The 19,819-nt window shown below is 48.4% G+C and overlaps 1 protein-coding gene across 3 annotated transcripts; it reads right to left on the bottom strand.

Annotated features, from left to right (window-relative positions):
• Positions 1 to 1,292: 1,292 nt before the first annotated feature.
• SALL2 (spalt like transcription factor 2) lies at positions 1,293 to 18,719 on the bottom strand. Of its 3 annotated transcripts, XM_030803372.1 has the most exons (4): positions 18,347 to 18,719; positions 5,558 to 5,875; positions 3,051 to 5,437; positions 1,293 to 2,462 (listed from the first exon to the last, which is right to left on the bottom strand). In XM_030803372.1, the coding sequence occupies exons 1-4, from the start codon at positions 18,417 to 18,419 to the stop codon at positions 2,226 to 2,228; spliced, it is 3,015 nt and encodes a 1,004-aa protein (XP_030659232.1). In that variant the 5' UTR covers positions 18,420 to 18,719; the 3' UTR covers positions 1,293 to 2,225. The 3 variants fall into 3 exon arrangements, with proteins under 3 accessions (XP_030659232.1, XP_030659230.1, XP_030659231.1); XM_030803370.1 differs by having other exon boundaries at positions 3,051 to 5,875; XM_030803371.1 differs by lacking the exon at positions 18,347 to 18,719 and adding an exon at positions 6,281 to 6,625 and having other exon boundaries at positions 3,051 to 5,875.
• Positions 18,720 to 19,819: the final 1,100 nt, after the last annotated feature.

The following is a 19,819-nucleotide window of genomic DNA, read 5'->3' as shown; positions in this document are numbered from 1 at the left end:
GAGACAGAGTTTTGCTCTTGTTGCCCAGGCTGGAGTGCAGTGGCATGATCTTGGCTCTTGGCAACCTCTGCCTCCTGGGTTCAAGCAATTCTCCTGCCTCAGCCTCCTGAACAGCTGGGATTACAGGCATGCACCACCATGCCCAGCTAATTTTTTGTATTTTTAGTGGAGACGGGGTTTCATCATGTTGGCTAGGCTGGTCTCGAACTTCTGACCTCAGGTGATCCACCCGCTTCAGCCCCCCAAAGTGCAGGGATTACAGGCGTGAGCCACCGTGCCCTGCCAGCTAATTATTTTTTGCAGAGACAGGGTCTCACTTTGTTTTCCAGGCGTGTCTTGAACTCTTGGGCTCCAGTGATCCCACCTGCGTTGGCCTTCCAAAGCGCTGGGATTACAGGCGTGAGTCACCGTGGCTGGCCCTACCTGGGTTCTTAATCCAACTTTGCCACTGAGTGACTTTGGGCAAATCATTTTACCAGTTCCATCCTTTTAGCACTAAGAGTCAATGATACTATAATCTTACAAATCAGTCTCCTCGGACTCAGGTAATCCTCCCACCTCAGACTCTTGATTAGCTGGGACCATAGGTGTACACCACCACATCCAGCTAATTTTTGTATTTTTGGAAGAAGCAGTGTTTTGCCATTTTGCCCAGGCTGGTCTCAAACTCCTGGGCTCAAGCTATAGGCCTGCCTCGACCTCCCAAACTGTTGAAATTACAGATGTGAGCCATTGTGACAGGGAAAAAAAATATGTGTTTTATTTAACCCCACCCCTATGTGCTTCCTCTGAATTCTTAATGATAAGAATCCTCCTTTGTCTTGTTGGTAGAAATTATTAGGGTTGAATTACATTTTTTTCTTTCTGATTATGACATCAGATCTCAAGGATCATAAAGTTTAATTCACTTTGGTTCTACAGATTCGCTGATGTCAGAAGGCTGATCTGTGGTTTGAGAAAGACTGAAGAGACAGTTTCCAACCTCCAAACAAAACCCACACAAAAACCTGGTGGTGGAAGGTTCTAGGTAGAGAAAATCTAGACAATGACTGGACTCAGTGGGCAAATGCCTACCTTTTGGAAATACAAACTCCACAGGGAACAATTTCCACAGGGAAGTTACATTAACTGAAGGTTGTCTTAGAATAAGGCTGAATAAAGTAAATATTTCAACACCATATGTTCAGCTTTGGCAGGAGATGTAGGTGGGAAAGGAATCTCAATGTTGGGGAATGCCCATATCACACCCCAGCTGGCTATGTAATCATGAAATAAGGAGAAACACATAAATATTTGGTTAAAACACCTTTAATGATAGAGGGAAAGACACTAATATCTCCCCTGTCTGTTCTTGACATTTTACTAGGTTAGGAAGCTCTGGAGCCTACAGCTTGAGGAGAAGCCATCGTTCAAGTCAGTCAATAGCAAAACCCTCACTCTCTCCTCCTCAGAACTCCTGTTCCAAATGATCCTATGTTAAGAGTAAATACTACATCTCATTACAAGACGGAGAGGCAGGGAGGACGCCACCTGGAGCTGGTCTCCCAAAGTCTGGGACTCTTAAGAACCAGACAATGACAAAGACACAAGTCCCAGCCTATGGTTAGGCAAAATGGGGAGGATAGGGGTCTTGAAAGAGGAAGATAAGGAAAATACAAGGGGCCGGGGAATAAAGGAGGGAGTTATCTAAAACTAGAAGCATACTAGTGCTAGGAAATCCCCCATGATCCCTGGTACACCTCTGCACACTATGTCACTATTAGCCCAAAAGAATATTAACGAGAATGTCCACATTCACAAGAATTTGAGGCCTTTTCCCTTATATCATGTCCCTTTCTTAGTCACATAGGTACCAGCAAGCCCTATGTTCTAGCAACATTCCTTAACTCTCTCATCATTAGTTCATCAACCATGCTGACCAACAATGCTCCTTAAAGATACGAACTTCCCATTTCCCAAATATCTCCTGGGAGACCTCTTGGCAAGAAATCAGCTTGTTTCCCAACTTTGAGAGGTCATCATGAATGAGAAGCTGGAGAGGTCTTGGCACACTGACCAGCCAACACCTTTACCTTAATGTGACCATCAGGGGATTTACTGGGAAAATTTTCCTATGCCCTTCCTTCATTTCTCCCTACTTCCTAGGGTTGGGTCACCAATTACTGGAGCATCTTCAGTACCGGCACCTTCTGGAGCAGGGGGAGGGAGAAGGAACGTAGAGTTTGCTACTTCTTGTCTATGATGGGCTTCTCAGGCACTGCCTTGGGTACAGGAGGCTGAAATAGGAGGGGGGCTGTCTTCTCCTTGGCTTCCCTGGATCCCATTGTTGGAGGCACCTTCCCAGCCACAGTTCCTAGGCCAAACAGCACTGGTGGGGCCAGGCTTGGAGTGGTAGTGGAGGTGGAGCTGGAATTCCAGGGCTTCATGGGCAGGCCACTTGACAGGAATGCCACATACTGGTTCTAGAAAGATAGGGGACCCACACCCACCAGCTGAGCAGAAAGGTCACCCCAGAGGAGTGGCACTGGGCCCTCCAGAGACAGCTGCCAGCCCTTTTGGGCTAGGCTGCAATTCCAAATGTAGGTGCTCAGGTGCGCCTACCAAAGGGAAAGGGAGAAGAAAGAGGAGGGGGAAGAAGGGTCACACCAGGGAAGCTGGAGAGGGTTCCCCTTGAGAAAGCTGCAGAGAATCTATTTTCCTCAGGTACAAAGAATGAGGAGGGAAGAAAAATTCCTTAGGGGGCCATCCCCTTGTAAGCACAGTAATTTCCAAGCTCAGGGACTAGAGAAAAGCCACTAGGGACATATCATGTTAAGAACTTAGAGAAAAAGACAAAATCAGGGCTCATAACTCTGGGAGGTCCTTTTGTGAAGCTGTTTCTGCTCTGTGGGACAAAGAGCAGCAGGTACAGAAAAACAGGCTCATGGGATCGTGGGGTCATCTTTTCGGGGAAAGGGGGAGAGCCCTGTGGAGGTGATGGAAGGTGAACAGCCAGGGACTAAAGAAAGAGCAGCAATATTCTGAGGGCCATGGGGGGCAAAGGGCTGTACCTGGTGGTGTGCCAGTAGCATATGCTTCTTGAGGGTAGCCCGCTCAAGAAAGCCCTGCCTGCAGAAAACACAAGTGAAGAGCGGCCCCTCCTTGGGGTGGGTCTTCTGATGCTCCTCCAGAGCTGCCTGGGAGGGAAAGGCCTGGCCACACACTTCGCAGGCCTTTCTGCTGCTGCTGTCTCCTGGCTCCTTTCTCATTGCCTCCTGCAGGCTCAGCTCCTCTACCAAGGTCACGCTGGTACCTTCCCCTTCTGGGGTGAGTGCTGATGCTGGGCTTGAGCTTCTCTCCGGTTTGCCCCCCTCTTCCTTGCCTCCTAAAACATCACTGCTTCCCTGCTCCATTGGCTGAGGCTGATCCAGGCTGTCAGGTGGTGGTGGTGGTGGCAAAGAAGACTGTTGAGTAGCTTTCTCATTACTGTCCATCTCCTTCCCAGCTGTGGCTGCTGCCGCCACTGTCCCCACCTCGTCCTCTGCCCCAGATGCCTCTTCTGAATCACCTCTCACTGATATTGCCTTCTCACCTCCACTCTCTGAGCCTCTCCCTGCCAGGGAATCTTCATCAGTCACATCTTCCTCTTCTTCCTCATCCTCCTCTTCCTCCTCCTCAGACAACTCCTCTTCCAGTGATGGCTGCTGGGACTGCTGCTGGGAGAAACTCCCTGCCCCGGAGACTGTAGATTGCTCAGAGCCATTCTCCTGAGCAGCTCCTCCACCTTCAGGGAGTGCAGTACCACCATTGGGGATCTGGCCCCCCAGGTGCATCCGGACATGCTGCTGCAGAGTGACAGCATTGGTGAACTTCTTCTGGCAGATGGGGCAGGAGTTCTGTGCCCGGGCAGCTGGACTGGCCTTGTGGCCCACGAAATGTGCACGCAGATTACCCCTGGTGGAGAAGGCTCTGCCACACACTTTGCATTTGAAGGGCCTCTCACCTCCATGTTGGCCATAATGAAGGCGTAAGGCCCGAGGACAGCTAAGCACCCGGAGACAGATGACACACTGGTTAGGTCCAGAAGAGGCTGAGGATGAAGGTGCAGGGGCAGAGGTGGTGGGGGCTCCTGAGGCAGTTGAGGTCACTGCCACAGCTCCTTGCCGGTCAATCTTTTCTACCAGTTGCTGCAGCTTTGATGTCTCAGAGGGTGAGGTCCCCAAGGGCTCTAGCACATAGGGGAAGGGGAAGCTGCCAGTGGACTTAAAGTGGTTGGTAAGCAGTGCCCAGCTTGGTAGTGAAGTCACCAACTTACTTAGCTGCATGCGAGTTGCTGTGCTACTTTCTGCCACTCCACTGATGGCTGAGCCCTCACTCCCTGGGGGGGTGTTTTCATCAGCTTTATTCTTGGGTTCCACTGCTTTCATGAGCACAAACTTATTGAAAGCAGGGAGTCCTGGAGCCGTGGCTGTGCCTGCACTGGTGGAGAGCAGAGTCAGGCTCTCTGTGGCACTGAGTGCTGTGGTGGAGGCCACCAGAGGCTTGCGCTCAACCCCTCCACCTGGAGTGGCTGCCTCCTCCTCGGCCTTCTCTGGTGGCACGGACATACCATACGGCAAGCCACTGCTGGTAATGACGTAGTCTAGGTGCTCTGGTACTGGGTGTGGGTTCATCTGCACATGTGGGTACTTCTCACGATGCCGGTGGAAATGCACTTTGAGGTTGCCACGGGTGGTAAAGCGGTTTCCACAGACATTGCACTTATAGGGCCTCTCACCCGTGTGGGAACGGAGGTGGATCTGCAGGGCACTGTCACTGCCAAATACTTTGGCACAGAAGCGGCATTTGTGCCTTCCACCGGGCTTCTCCAAGGGACCCATCACTTCTCCGTAGCTCAGCTCACCACTTCCATTCTTTGGCTTCAGGAGCCCTGGGGAGGCAGTGGCCTCAAGGCCTCGGGCTGCCCCAAGACACTGTGCTGCCAGTAGTCCCGTGGTGCTTGGGAATGCCAGATGAGGCGAAGCAATCAGCTGATCTGTGCTGCCTGGCAAGGCTGGGGAAGGGGCAGGGGTGGGTTTGTGGCTTCGCCCAACCCCTCCAGCAGAGAAAGGATGCTGTGACCCCAGTGGGTGGTAAAGGTGGAAGAAAGCCTGCTTGGGCGTTTCTGCCCCTGAAGAGGAAGAGGAGGAGGAGGAGGAGGAAGATGCCAATGTCTTGCTGGTCTGGACAGGCTTGATGGGGCTGAAGAGGGGTAGTAGGGGCTTGGTGGAAGAGGCAGTCCCTGTCCCAGGTAGCTCTGAGGGACTGGCAGGGGCACCCACCGTCTGGCCTAAGGAGCCAAGCAACAGCACCTGCCTGCAGATTTGCTCAGTCATCTGCATCTGATGGATCTGCCGCTGCTGCAGCACCCGTAGCTCTTCCAAGATCAGGGGGATATTCAAGTGGCCACTGCCTACACCTGGGGGCGGAGGGGGTGGTGGAGGAGGAGGGGGTGCAGGGGTCGATTCTGGAGGTAATGGGGTTGCTCCCAGCTTGGGACTGGCCAAGATCAGGCCCCCGCCTCCCCCAGCCGCTGTACCTGTGGCAGCGACCAGGAAATGCCCCGAAGACTCCTCTCCTCTCCTCTCCGGGCCCCAGGTGGGATCCGTGGGCACGGAGGACCCAGAATCTGGGGGGTTGCTATGCTCTGTGTCCATGACCTGAGGATTATTGTGACCCTCAGGCCGGGGTTCGGAGGAGGCCGAAGAGTTGTTGGGGTTCTCCTGTCCCCCAATTATCACCATTACAGGAGGGTCAGTAGAACATGCGTTCTGGTGGGCGAGGAATTCAGTTGGGTCAGTGAATTGTGCGCAGCACTTGGCACAGACTTGGGGGTGATCCTCCTCGCTAGCATCACCTGGGGAGAAGACAAGGAGAGAGAGCGTGGGTGGCGCAGTTGGGTTGGGTATACCGAGGCTCTAATTAACAAGGAGGCCAGCAACCGCTAGTTGGGGGTGGGGAGATGAGCTCACCATCAGAGCCATGCAGAAGTCTAGAGTTCAGGCCTGATCAGTGTGGACAGGAGACAACCCGGCATGGGGCAGGGGGGTGGGGAGGGAGGAGGGGAGGGGGCACGAGCATGGTACTCCCCTCCTCAGCCACCCTCCCTTCCCCAGGCCACAAGCGAGTTCACGGAATAGGTGTGAGGACAGGGGCCTACGCAGAGAATCACGCATTTTCTCCCGCCCACCGAAAGTCTTCGCCGCCCCCGAGCATCCCCCTCCGCCCCCACCCCTGCCCAGCCCGACCGACCCTACCGCACCTCCGAGCTCTGCCGGCTCCCCGCAGGGCACCCCGAGACGAGAGCTCCTCCCGGATTCGTGCGCCATGGTTGTGGGGGAAGTGGAGGGCCAGGTGGGGTGGGAGACAATGGATATTGGGATTGAGGGAGGCGGCGGTGGCCGCTGGGTCTGCGGCAGCCTCTGCACCCAGCGGCCCAGACTGCGGAGATGGAGGTCGGCAGCGGCGGGGACAGGGAGCAGCGGCGGAGGGGGAGGGGAGCGAGGAGGCGGGGAGGAGCTGGAGCGAGAAAGCGGGGAGAGGGGAGATCTGGGAGGAGCTGATGAGGAGGGGAGTTTATGGGGAGGAGCTGCTGGGGAGGGAGGCGGGAGCTAGAGGAGGCGGGAGAAGGGAGCGCCAGCGGGGGCTTGGGGGCGGGAGCTCAGAGCTCGGCAGAGTTTCCGGAGGCGCAGGGACAGGTGCTGTGAAGCACTGCGGGGGTCCACCTTTCCCGGTCCCCGGCCAGCTCCCCCCATCTGCAGATGCCTTTGCCCAGGCCTACCCTCCTCCCCCCGCCCTCCCCTCCTAAGCTCTAGGGGCACAGTGGGAAACGTAGCCCTGCTCAATGGAGCAAGGCGATAGGCTTCTCTTATTTTTCTTTGGATAAAGGATCCGCTGAGCTTGGAAAACGTGGATTCCAGAGAGGGTCGTCTGATCTCCTCAGAGGTCTGAGGGCCAGAAGAAGAGGGGGAGCTCAGAACATCCACTCCTCATCAGCACACACCCCCCAAAATATTCGAAGTTTTCTCTCGTCTTTCTCACTTCCATTCCCACCCTACCCCCATCCCTCTCCACAAAAGAAGTTTCTCAGGGTGGGCGGCTGCAAGGTAGAATTTCCAAGGAAGTCATTTCAGGACTCTCTGCGGAACACTAAGCCCCTTCACTCCCCGCCCCTCCTCCCCCAGAATAATAGCTGAATGCAGGTTACTCCGCAGATCGCCCAGCCTACACAACACCTAATTTATAGAGTCCATGCTTATTTAATAAGCCATCTCCTATTTAGTACCCTCTTCCTCCTCTGTTCTCCTCTTGCAACATTCCTCACACCGTCACTGAGACAGTGGGTTTGGGGAGACGCTAGCCTGCAGAGGCCTACGGAGGCCCACCCAGCTCTAACCCGGGGGGAGGGGAGCCCTCTTAAAACAATGCGGTAGGAGCTACCAGGCAGCACTCAGCGTCCAAAGCCCTTTCAGCCCCAGCCTGATCTGAATGCTTAGAAATAGCTAACACCTGCTCACCATCACAGAGGCAGCCTGCTATTCAGGCAGGATAAGTAAGAATAAAATGCCTCCTGGACCAGGTATTCTGGCATTCTCTTTTTTACCTTGAAATGAGTCTTAAAGTGCTTCCCACTTCCTAAAATACTTTCTCTTACATGCAGGAAGTGACCACAAGTCCTTGGTTTTGTGATTTCCCTGGGCATCAGTAAACCTAAATTGTTTTAATCCCAGTTCTATTCTTGCCTCACTGATAAATTGAGACATGGTGGTCAGTCACACCATGTTATACCACCGTTTCCCTCTTCATAAAGTGGTAATATTGTAGCTGCAGTATCTTACTCAGAAAAATATTGTGGGGACAAAAATTGAAAAATTTGACAATATTAATGTGTGAGGCAGGTATGGTGGTGCACACTTGTAGCCCCAGCTACTTGGGAGGCTGAGGCAGGAGAATTGCTTTAGTCCAGGAGTTTGATGTTGCAGTGAGTTATGATCACACCTGTGAATAACCACTGCCCTCCAGCTTCGGCAACATAGTGAGGCCCAATTACTTAAAAAAAAAAAAAAAGCCGGGTGCGGTGGCTCACTGTAATCCCAGCACTTTGGGAGGCCGAGGTGGGCAGATCACGAGGTCAGGAGTTCGAGACCAGCATGGCCAACATGTTGAAACCCTGTCTCTACTAAAAATACAAAAATTAGCTGGGCATGGTGGTACATGCCTTTAATCCCAGCTACTGGGGCGGCTGAGCCAGGAGAATGGCTTGAACCCAGGAGGTGGAGGTTGCAGGGAGCCGAGATCGTGGCATTGCACTCCAGCCTGGGCAACAAGAGTGAAACTCCAACTCAAAAAAAAAAAAAAGTCTAAAAAAATTAATATGTACATGTGAGATTTTTAAAGTTTGGGGAGTCCTGAATTTTATCAATGAGATAATTTACATTGTCAGTAGCAAAATAATCGAAGTAACCTTAAATACACATATACTAGGCCGGGCGCGGTGGCTCACGCTTGTAATCCCAGCACTTTGGGAGGCCGAGGCGGGCGGATCACGAGGTCAGGAGATCGAGACCACGGTGAAACCCCGTCTCTACTAAAAATACAAAAAATTAGCCGGGCGTGGTGGCGGGCGCCTGTAGTCCCAGCTACTCGGAGAGGCTGAGGCAGGAGAATGGCGTGAACCCGGGAGGCGGAGCTTGCAGTGAGCCGAGATCGTGCCACTGCACTCCAGCCCGGGCGACAGAGCGAGACTCCGTCTCAAAAAAAAAAACAAACACATATACTAAAATTAGATCTGTTTTCCATGTTTGTTAATCTTATTAATTTCTGAGGTAAGATACTGGCCAATATCAGTGGCATATTTCAAAGGTAGAAAGTCTTTTATTGCAGGGGGTGGGGGAGCTGAAACAACCTATTTAAAATATTAGTAACATCCACTTTACTTCTCAACATAAATTTTGCCTGTGTTTTTAAACTTAAAACATTTTACTGAATTATGTTTTGAAACTTCAGATAATAAGGCTGTTAGCATTGTGAGTCATAATTCTGAAATGGATGGGTTCTGTGCTTCCGGGCCTGGATTTACAAATGAGGGAGGGGGAGGCAGGGCGCGGTAGCTCACGCTTGTAATCCCAGCACTTTGGGAGGCCGAGGCGGGCGGATCACGAGGTCAGGAAATCGAGACCACGGTGAAACCCCGTCTCTACTAAAAATACAAAAAAAAATTAGCCGGGCGTAGTGGCGGGCGCCTGTAGTCCCAGCTACTCGGAGAGGCTGAGGCAGGAGAATGGCGTGAACCCGGGAGGCGGAGCTTGCAGTGAGCCGAGATTGCACCATTGCACTCCAGCCTGGGCGACAGAGGGAGACTCCGTCTCAAAAAAAAAAACAAAAAACAAAAAAACAAATGAGGGAGGGGGGTTCTATTTCAGTTTATGGCAAGTCACAGTTTTGTGCAATGCGGTTTATTTTTACAGATAAGGAAACTGAAGCTTGGAGAGGTTAAGTGACTTTTCCAAGTTCACACAGTAATTCAGTGAAGCAAGCATTCAGAATTTTGACTCCTGTCCAGTGCTTTCTCAAGCACATCAACATTGTATGGTTTCCCTAATGCTAAAGAAAGGGCCCTGTGTGGCTTCTACCTGCCATTTGCTCCCCGGCCTTAGTCAGGGAGAGGGAATCAGATGGAGGCTTTCTACTGAGCATTTGTTAATTAGCATTGAACATTTGATATCCAGTTGCTGTTTTGTCAAGTCTTCTGACAAGAAAAGAAATCCTTTTCATCTTCTCCTGGGAAACACTGTCCCCTTTCTTGCTCTTTAATGAAATGTGGTTTCTGATGCGTAATTTGATCTAAGCTCTTCTTTAAGGTAAATTTAGTCCCTGGTGAAAGGTGACTGGATCAACAGCCACCTGTAAGAGGAACCCTCCATTTCTCAGTACTTTGCACTCACTGCCCATCCTGAAAAGGGGGGCAGGATTCTTACACAAACATGAATGAAGTCACAAACGCAGGAATAAACTAAACTGGTAATGGTGTCCCTAGATAGCAGATAAGGTGAGGTAAGATATCTCCGGTCAAATGCAAAGTCCGGGGTGGGACTAAGACCTGGACAAGCTTGTTTCAACTTATAGACAGCTGAAATGACAAAGAAAAGGGAAACTAGGTGGCTTCCCCTCTAAACCTAGAGTCCCATCAGATTGCTTCTTTAGGCTTCAGAGAGAACTGTTGGGGAGAACAAAGAGAAAAATAGGTGGGTCGTATGTAGCAGGGTGATACATTTGAACAGTGGTTTTCAAATTTTATTGCCCATTAGGATTACCAGAAGAGAGTTTTAAAATTTTTATGTTTAGGTGCAGTGGTCTGTTCCTTGTAGTCCCAGCTACTCTGGAGGCTGAGGTGGGAGGATCACTTGAGCTCAAGGGTTTGAGACTCCATCTCAAAATCTCAAAAAAAAGAAGAAAAAAAAAGAGAGAAAAGAAAGTTTAGGCACAGTGGGTAGCTCATGCCTATAATCCTAGCACTTTTGGAGGCCAAGGCAGGAGGATTGCTTGAGGTCAGGAATTTGAGACCAGCCTGCATAACACAGTGAGACCCCCATCTCTGCAAAATCAACCAACCAAATGAACTTAAAAAAAATCCCTATGTCCAGGCCACATCTCAGTCTAATTAATTCATAATCCCTGAGGATGGGATCCAGGCATTAGTTTTATAAAGCTCCTCAGGTGATTCCAGTGAGAATACAGAGATGGTGACACAATGATGAGACCCACATGGAGGACTGCCCTTTCCATCACACCTGCCACCCTGCTCCTCACAAATCTTACCTGAGCTAAACTTGGCCACAATTGAGACATAGACAAAATGAACTCTCAATGCTAAATCTTCCCATCAGGTCCCCTCCCTACAGTGCCCACAACCACACATTAGCTTCCTTGTATCCTTTCCCAGTGAAAAATCTGCTTCCATGAATAGAATTTGATATAATTTACACCTTACTGTAAGTTTAAGTGATTGCATTTCTTTCCCAGGTATGGGTATCTTGAAGCATATTTTTTTCTTTTTTAATTGATATTTGAGCCATATATATATATATATATATATATTTTTTTTTTTTTTTTTTTTTTTTTTTTTTGAGACGGAGTTTTGCTCTTGTTGCCCAGGCTGGAGTGCAATGGCACGATCTCGGCTCACTGCAACCTCCACCTCCCAGGTTCAAGTGATTCTCCTGCCTCAGCCTTTCCAAGTAGCTGGGATTATAGGCATGCGCCACCAAGCCCGGCTAATTTTGTATTTTTAGTAGAGATGGGGTTTCTCCACGTGGGTCAGGCTGGTCTCAAACTCCCGACCTCAGGTGATTCGCCAACCTCGGCCTCCCAAAGTGTTGGGATTACAGGCGTGAGCCACCATGCTGGCCACCATATTTCTAATTGTAAGGTGAAAGGCTTTGTTCTACAGAGTTCAAGCATCATCTACCCATTAAGACTAGAGTGCAGTGGCACAATCATAGCTCACTGCAGACTCTACCTCCCAGGCTTAGGTGATCCTCCCACCTCAGCTTCCTGAACAGCTGGGACTACAGGCATGCACAATCATGCCCAGCTAATTAAAATTTTTTTTTTCTGTAGAGATGAGGTTTCACTATGTTGCCCAGGCTGTCTGGAATACCTGGGCTCAAGGGATCCTCCTGCCTTGTCCCCACAAAGTGCTGAGAGTACAGATGTAAGCCACTGCCTCTGGCCCACTTACTTATTATTGACACTGAACAATGCTAATTGGTAGCTTCCATAATTATGAATTGATTCTGTAACTATTGCTACTGACTACTTCTTAGGGAAATACCTCATCTTCTCCTCCTTACTCCTCTTTCCTAAATGTAGACACATAATAATCCTTTGCAACCCAGACCTACTAATGTAACTATGGCCTGTGTAACACAGTAGACTAACAGGCACAATGATTGGTACATCTGGTGCTAAGTGAGAAAAATATATTTGTTTCCAGAACAGGAATATCTTAGATCAAACATAAGAATGTTCTTTTAATGAAAATTTCTTTGACATCAAAGGACTCAACACTTAACATGGAATTCACACCATTTTGGAGCTGGGACTTTAGAGATCTGACACTCTCATTGTCATTGTGCACAGTGATTCAGACCTGAGTTAAAGTCCCAGCTCTAGAACATTCTAATCTTTGTGATCTTGGGAAAATTTCTTAATCTCTACCAGAGTTTTATTTCTCTCTTATTTTTTTTTTTGAGACAGAGTTTCACTCTTGTTGCCCAGGCTGGAGTGCAATGGCACGATCTTGGCTCACCGCAACCTCCGCCTCCCAGGTTCAAGCGATTCTCCTGCCTCACCCTCCCTAGTAGCTGGGATTACCGGCATGTGCCACCATGCCCGGCTAATTTTGTATTTTTTTAGTAGAGACGGAGTTTCTTCATATTGGTCAGGCTGGTCTCGAACTCCCAACCTCAGGTGATCTGCCCACCTCGGCCTCCCAAAGTGCTGGATTACAGGCATGAGCCACTGCAACTGGCCAGCTTTTTTTTTTTGAGACGGAGTCTCGCTGTGTTGCCCAGGCTGGAGTACAATGGTCGCCCAGGCTGGAGTGCAATGGTGTGATCTCGGCTCACTGCAATCTCCGCCTCCTGGGTTCAAACGATTCTCCTGCCTCAGCCTCCCAAGTAGCTGGGATTACAGGTATGCACCATCACACCCAGCTAATTTTTGTATTTTTAGTAAAGACGAGGTTTCACCTTGTTGGCCAGGCTGGTCTTGAACTCCTGACCTCAAGTGATTTGCCCACCTCAGCCTCCCAAAGTGCTGGGATTACCGGCATGAGCTGCTGTGCCTGGCTGATTTCTCCTCTTTAAAATGAGGGTACTGCCGTACAAAGGAAGGAAATTCTGATACATGCTACAACATGAATGAACTTTGAAAACGTTATGCTTTCAGACAAATTTGACTTTAATTGAGAAAAAAAGAGAAAACATACTAAGTGCAATAAAGCAGACACAAAAGGACAAACATTGTATGATTCCATTAGTATGAGGTACCCAAATATTATATGAGTCCATTAATATGAAATTTGGCAGCCGGGCGCGGTGGCTCACGCCTGTAATCCCAGCACTTTGGGAGGCCGAGGCGGGCGGATCACAAGATCAAGAGATCGAGACCATCCTGGCCAACATGGTGAAACCCCGTCTCTACTAAAAATACAAAAAAAATTAGCCGGGCGTGGTGGCGGGCGCCTGTAGTCCCAGCTACTCGGGAGGCTGAGGCAGGAGAATGGCGTGAACCTGGGAGGCGGAGCTTGCAGTGAGCCGAGATTACGCCACTGCACTCCAGCCTGGGCGACAGAGCAAGACTCCGTCTCAAAAAAAAAAAAAAGAAATTTGGCAAGTTCACACATACAGAAAGCAGAGTAGAGGCTAATAGGGGCTGAGGGAATGGGAGAATAGGGATTTATTGTTTAACGGTTACAGAGTTTCTGTTTGATGATGAAAAAGATATTGAAACAGCAGTAATGGTTACATAACATAGTGAATGTACTTAATGCCACTGAATTGTACACTTAAAAATGGTTAAAGTGGTAAATTTTATTACACATATTTTACTACAATGAAAAAATTTTAGCTGAGTGTGGTGGCATGCACCTGTAATCCCAGCTGTTCAGGAGGCTGAGGCAGGAGAATCTCTTGAACCCTGGAGGTGGAGGTTTCAGTGAGCCGAGACGTGCCACTGCACTCCAGCCTGGGCAACGGAGTAGGACTTGGTCTCAAAAAAAGAAAAAGATTTTCTTTGTAATAATAAGGGAGTTGGGGCTGGGCATGGTGGCTCAAGCCTGTAATCCCAGCACTTTGGGAGGCCGAGACAGGCGGATCACGAAGTCAGGAGATCGAGACCATCCTGGCTAACACAGTGAAACACTGTCCCTACTAAAAATACAAAAAATTAGCCAGGCATGGTGGCAGGCACCTGTAGTCCCAGCTACTTGGGAGGCTGAGGCAGGAGAATGGCGTGAACCCGGGAGGCGGAGCTTATAGTGAGCCAAGATCACGCCAATGCACTCCAGCCTGGGCAACAGAGCGAGACTCCATCTCAAAAAAATAAAAATGAAATAAATAAAATAATAATAATAACGGAGTTGGGAGGAAAAAGAGGAAATGCAAAAAGGGCCTAGCACAGTACCTGAATGCTCCACAAATATTAGCCATGGGTGTTAGTTATTATTTGAATATCAAAAGCTGAATGAAGCCCTGGGGTAAGAAAGGTCACATGTGCTCAAGGCCACATAGCTTCAAGGTCCACACTAGATTGAAAACCAAGTTTTCTGATTTCTTATCTGGTACTCTGTAACACCAGGACTGAGTTACTCTGTATTCCAAAATGTGTTTTTTCTGATCTGGGAATACCTAGGTTGAGTGGCCCAGGGATCAATAACCTGAGAGATGGGGCTCTCTACTTCCAAATGTAAACAGAGCCCCCAAAACTCTACCTTTGCCTTCTTTCCCCTCTTGCTGTTCTTGCTGCCTACTAACTTCCATCTAAAGTACTTCCCTCTCTCCCTCTAGATCTGTTTGGCTGCTGTCCTGGTTTCTCCTTCTCACTAAATATCTGGGTTTCTGATTGTTTCCTTTATTTCCCAGATGTACTGGTTTGCATTTTTCCCCCAGTCACATCCTTTGTGTTCTCTAATCTAGATTTCTAGACTCTGTAGGGGAGAGAGAAGGGTTTTTTTTCCTCTCTAGAGTTTTTAAGTGAATAGAGTATTTCCTGCCCATCACTTATATGCAATAACTATTCTGTTGGCTGGGCGAGGTGGCTCACGCTTGTAATCCCAGCACTTTGGGAGGCCGAGGCAGGCGGATCACGAGGTCAGGAGATCGAGACCACGCTGAAACCCCGTATCTACTAAAAATACAAAAAATTGGCCAGGCGAGGTGGCGGGCGCCTGTAGTCCCAGCTACTCCGGAGGCTGAGGCAGGAGAATGGCGTGAACCTGGGAGGCGGAGCTTGCAGTGAGCCGAGATTGCACCACTGCACTCCAGCCTGGGCGACAGAGCGAGACTCCGTCTCAAAAAAACAAACAAACAAACAAACAAACAAAAAACTATTCTGTTAAGTTTTGATGCTCTGGTCAGGGAAGCTGAGTAAAAACGGCTGGAAAACAGATTTTTCAGACTGTTTCTTGGTGATGTCTTAGGTCACTGCAGAATTTTGGCTTTTAAAATATGTAACAAAGGCTCAGCATTTGCGTGTTGTGTATGGCACATATTGCTTAAAAGAAGGCAAAAGACTCCTGGAAACATTACTGGCACCCTAGACTACTGACTAAATGTCTTCTGATACTCATGATGATATCCGTAATTTCACAGGTACACCAAAGGATACATGTGCCCCTAAATAAGAGCCCTTCCTACCTAACTGTGGAGCATGCTCTGGGGTAGAAGGAAGTCAGATGCCTGAAGATCGCATAAGTGAATAGAAACCCTGTCTATAAAAAATTAGGGAAAAGGAGAACTCTCATTCTGTTTTGCAGAATGGATGCTGCCCCATTCATGATTAAGAAAATTTATTAATTTAAAAGAAAACCAGAAAATGTGAAATTTATATATTATAAGCTTATAAGATCAAGGAGGAATTTTAGATATGATCAAATAGAGCCACCTCATTTTGCAGATGAGGCCCAATGACATCCAGATCATAAGCAGCCTAGGATCTTAAACTCCAGGGGAATTCTGATGAGAAAATCCTTAGGCTTTCTTAAGGTAGATCTTAATAGAGGGTACTGCTTCCTTGCTCTTTACATTTGTTTCTGTCTTTCATAGCTCAAAGGCAAATTTTCATCAAAAATTTGTTGATGCCATTGGGTTTAAACCTTTACTGTTTCTATGGGGATGGCTTTGTGGCAGCATTACCATGCCCCCAAGTGGAAGCTATATCTTTAAGATATAGCTTGAAAATCCATTCAGGACAGCTGCTAAAGATAGCTTTTTACACCCTCACAGAAGATTTTTCCTCAGCTATGATATGGGGAATGGGTGAGCAGATGGGAGAAGTAGGAGGAAGAGGAGAGAATGCTTCTTGGGGGTTTGGAGGGGTGTTCAGCATAGTTCCACAGTCAAACCAGCAGGACAGCAGAACTGTGAGGCAACTCTGGGGAAGAGCTGAGGCTCCAGGGGAAGTCTCCTGTAGAGCACAAGTAGGAAACATCCGGCCTATAGCAGCATTAAGAAGGGCTAATGTGTCTCAGGAGGGAAAGATGCCATCACCATAGAACCTCTAAATATGGGCACAGTAGGATCCCAGAAAAGCAGTGATTCGGGGAGGGTGTGTTCTGCCCAAAACATAATATGTCTGTTAAGGTTATTTTGTAGCACATGGAGCACTGATTTGACCTCAAGTTTTTGTTTTTTAACAGGTGGAAAGGCAAGTTTAATCTATAACTTTAATCGCCACCAATACACTCTCTTAGAGCTTTTCATGACACAAGTCTCATAAAGAAATGCTGATGGCTGGGCGCGGTTGCTCACGCCTGTAATCCCAGCACTTTGGGAGGCCTAGGTGGGCGGATTATGAGGTCAGGAGATCCAGACCATCCTGGCTAACACGGTGAAACCCCGTCTCTACTAAAAATACAAAAAATTAGCCGGGCATGGTGGCAGGCGCCTGTTAGTCCCAGCTACTCGGGAGGCTGAGGCAGGAGACTGGCGTGAACCCGGGAGGTGGAGTGGTCAGTGAGCCAAGATTGCACCACTGCACTCCAGCCTGGGCGACAGAGCGAAACTCCATCTCAAAAAAAAAAAAAAAAAAAAAAAAAAAAAACAGAAAAGAAAAAAAAAGAAAATGCTGACGTTTGCCAAGAGGTTCCTGAGTTTTGGCCATACTACAGCATTTGCAGGAAGTGTCACTGCATTCACATATAATGATAGTAACGATATTCACACATATTAAGCACTTATTTATGCTAGGTACTTTACTACATGTATTAAGCACTTATTTCTGCTAGGTATTTTTCCAAGGGTTTTACACATATTAACTCATTTAGATTTTCACAACAACCTAATGAGGTAGCTAGTATATACGCATCTTTATTTTACAGATGAGGAAACTGAAGAATAGAGAGGCAAAATAAACCAGCCAAGGTCACATAGCTAACCAAGTGGTGGAGCTGGGATTTGTCTAAAAGTCTGGTTTCAGAACGCTTGTGCTTAATCCTATACTATACTGTTGGGTGTATCAACTGTATGCTAAACAGTTGCCTCTCCGGAGCCAGGACTTCCAGACTTTCCGTCTGCATATATGGAGCCATACCTCTGACAAGTATGTCCAAAACTTCTTTAATCCTAAGAATTACCTGGACACTTGCAAAATATATAGATTCCCACACCCTGGCTCAGATGTACTCACAATCAGGCCAGTTTTTAAAACCCAGGTTTAGTGGAGTGAGCACCACCAGCCAGCCCTGAGCATTAGGAAATTTAAGTTTTTGTCCTGATTTTGCTTCTGTCTCTCAGACTCTGAGCAATTTCACTCTTCAATTCCCTGCTTGCTCTACTGTCAGCCTGTCACTTAACGGAATGTTACAAGAATACATACAATTTTTTCCCCCCTCATAAGAGACACTTGTTGCTTCAAAAACATGGTATCCTCATAAAATGATATGCATGTAGTAACAGGTGTGTTTTCTTGCACTTTTTTTTTTTTTTTGCTTTGCTTTCCTTGAAGCACAAACCTAAGCCCCTCATCCAGACCTAGCCTTCAGCTGTCCTCCAGGTGACACGCATACACACCCCAAACCAGGCTGCATTCGGACCGACCTTAGTTCTCTCCCTCTGGGAGCTCTGATCGGCTCTCAGTTCAGCCCAACAATGAGAAACTTTTTTCTCGTCTCCCTCAGGGGAGCCTTCACGTTTATCCAATTCATTCTCTTGCAACCCAACTCTCCAGAAAGAAAAGGGGGGAAAATCCCACCCCTAAGAGACGGTCTTCAGGTCTGAGGACGTTACTTAGCAACGGCACAAAGACCAGTGAGCAAAGGGAGACCTGAGGAGAAAACTCTTGGGTGGGGAGACAGAGCCAGTTTGAAAACTCCATTTCATCCAGAGAAAAACAAGGAAAACACAAACAGAATCAATCCCAAGTAATAAGCGGGGCTTCTCCCCAGCGCAGGTCATCTCTTACTCCCTGCATCTCAACTCCTTCAAACCCCCAGTGACCAAGTCCGCCCCCGCCTGGTTTCGCCCATGGCCCGAGTGCCCTCCCCTTGCCCTGGCCTGACCCACACAGGCTTGGACGTAGGGGCCCCCACCCTTCCTCAGGCACCCACCGTTCTCAGACGCGCCAGGACCTTCGCAGTCCGAGATTAACTGTTGGGGTTTCCGCTGCTTTCGCCGAGACATTCCCGGGTGGAGAGGAGTTGGGAGAGGGAGGGGCAACGCTCACTTAGTCTTAACCGGGGTGACCTGGTCTCGTCTCCCCCTTGGGTCCGAAGCCAATTGATGCCTCTCCCCCAGCGCAAATCACTGTGAAGCAGAGATGTTCTTCTTTCCCAGAGACAGACAGACTCTCTCTCTCTCTCTCTGATTCTCTGTTCTTGACTCTCTCTCTCTTTCTCTCTCAATCTTTGCAAGTCTTTAAAGGGGAGACGCCCCCTTTTTTTTCTTCAGCTTCTTCCCTACGCTTCTGCAGCTCCCATTGTAAAAGCAAAAATCCTAATCTTTCCGCACACTCTTTTCTTTTGTACTGCAGAGGAAAGGATTTAACCCTCTCCTCCCTGCGAGGGCTCTGGGCCTCTCCCTGTGCTGTCTGTTCAGAAACTGTCCCTGGCTTGTTTTTCTAACTCTTCTTCCAAGATCTTCAGTGTGCCTTTTGGTTCTGTCATATTTCTATGCCCCTCTGATAATGTAGCTGCTTCTAGGGTATAAACTGACATAAGAACCTTCTGATATGTCCTGATTATGAGTAATATATGTATAGCTCTTTATAATTTATAAATATTTTCATTTGTAACGTGTTTTGAATATTATAACTCTGAGATGAACACAGTAGGCTTTACTACTCCTATTTATAGCTGAGTCCCTTTATAGATGAATCAAAAGGCCCAGTGAGATTAAGTAACTTCTCCAAAGTTGCACAGCTATGATGTATGAGATACAGGCCTGGAATCCAGGTGCATCTGACAGTGGCCTCACATTGTTTCCTCTGTATCAGTAAAGATAAAATATGCCACAAAACTGCTATCATGAAAAAAAAAATGATTGATCTCAAGGAATCTCATTTAAAATAGCCATGGCTGGGCACGGTGGCTCACACCTATAATCCCAGCACTTTGGGAGGCCAAGGCGGGCGGATCACCTGAGGTCAGGCGTTTGAGACCAGCCTGACCAACATGTTGAAACTCCGTCTCTACTAAAAATACAAAAATTAGCTGGGCGTAGTGATGGGCACCTGTAATCCCAACTACTCCAGAGGCTGAGGCAGGAGAATCACTTGAACCTGGGAGGCAGCGGTGGCAGTGAGCCGAGATCGCGCCATTGCACTCCAGCCTGTGTGACAGAGAGACTCCATCCCCCCCCCCCAAAAAAAAAGGGAATCTCTCCATCTCCACAATACACTGGCAACAATCAGGTATCTCCTGCTTGGCCTGTACACTGAGGGTGATTCATTTATTTTTCTTTAACTTCTGGCTGTGATGTTCCTACCTATATTTGAGTACTACAGTACTACTGAGCTACTGGGCATAGAATATTCTGGATATGCCCTGTGTTCTGGCAATAATGCCTGGGCCCCTTTCTTTTAG

This window comes from Nomascus leucogenys, chromosome 22a (assembly GCF_006542625.1).
Source record: "Nomascus leucogenys isolate Asia chromosome 22a, Asia_NLE_v1, whole genome shotgun sequence".
In the NCBI taxonomy this organism is placed as follows: domain Eukaryota; kingdom Metazoa; phylum Chordata; class Mammalia; order Primates; family Hylobatidae; genus Nomascus; species Nomascus leucogenys.
This window is presented reverse-complemented; position numbering and strand designations above follow the sequence as displayed.

What these genes read in the sequence shown, in the direction of transcription:
- SALL2 (XM_030803370.1), bottom strand. Translation starts at nt 18,419, where the DNA reads ATGTCTCGGCGAAAGCAGCGGAAACCCCAACAGTTAATCTCGGACTGC. An exon ending in TCCTGGCGCGTCTGAGAACG is followed by an intron (nt 5,876 to 18,346) that starts GTGGGTGCCTGA and finishes TCTTCTCCCCAG; the next exon opens with GTGATGCTAGCGAGGAGGAT. An exon ending in TGCTACTGGCACACCACCAG is followed by an intron (nt 2,463 to 3,050) that starts GTACAGCCCTTT and finishes CTATCTTTCTAG; the next exon opens with AACCAGTATGTGGCATTCCT.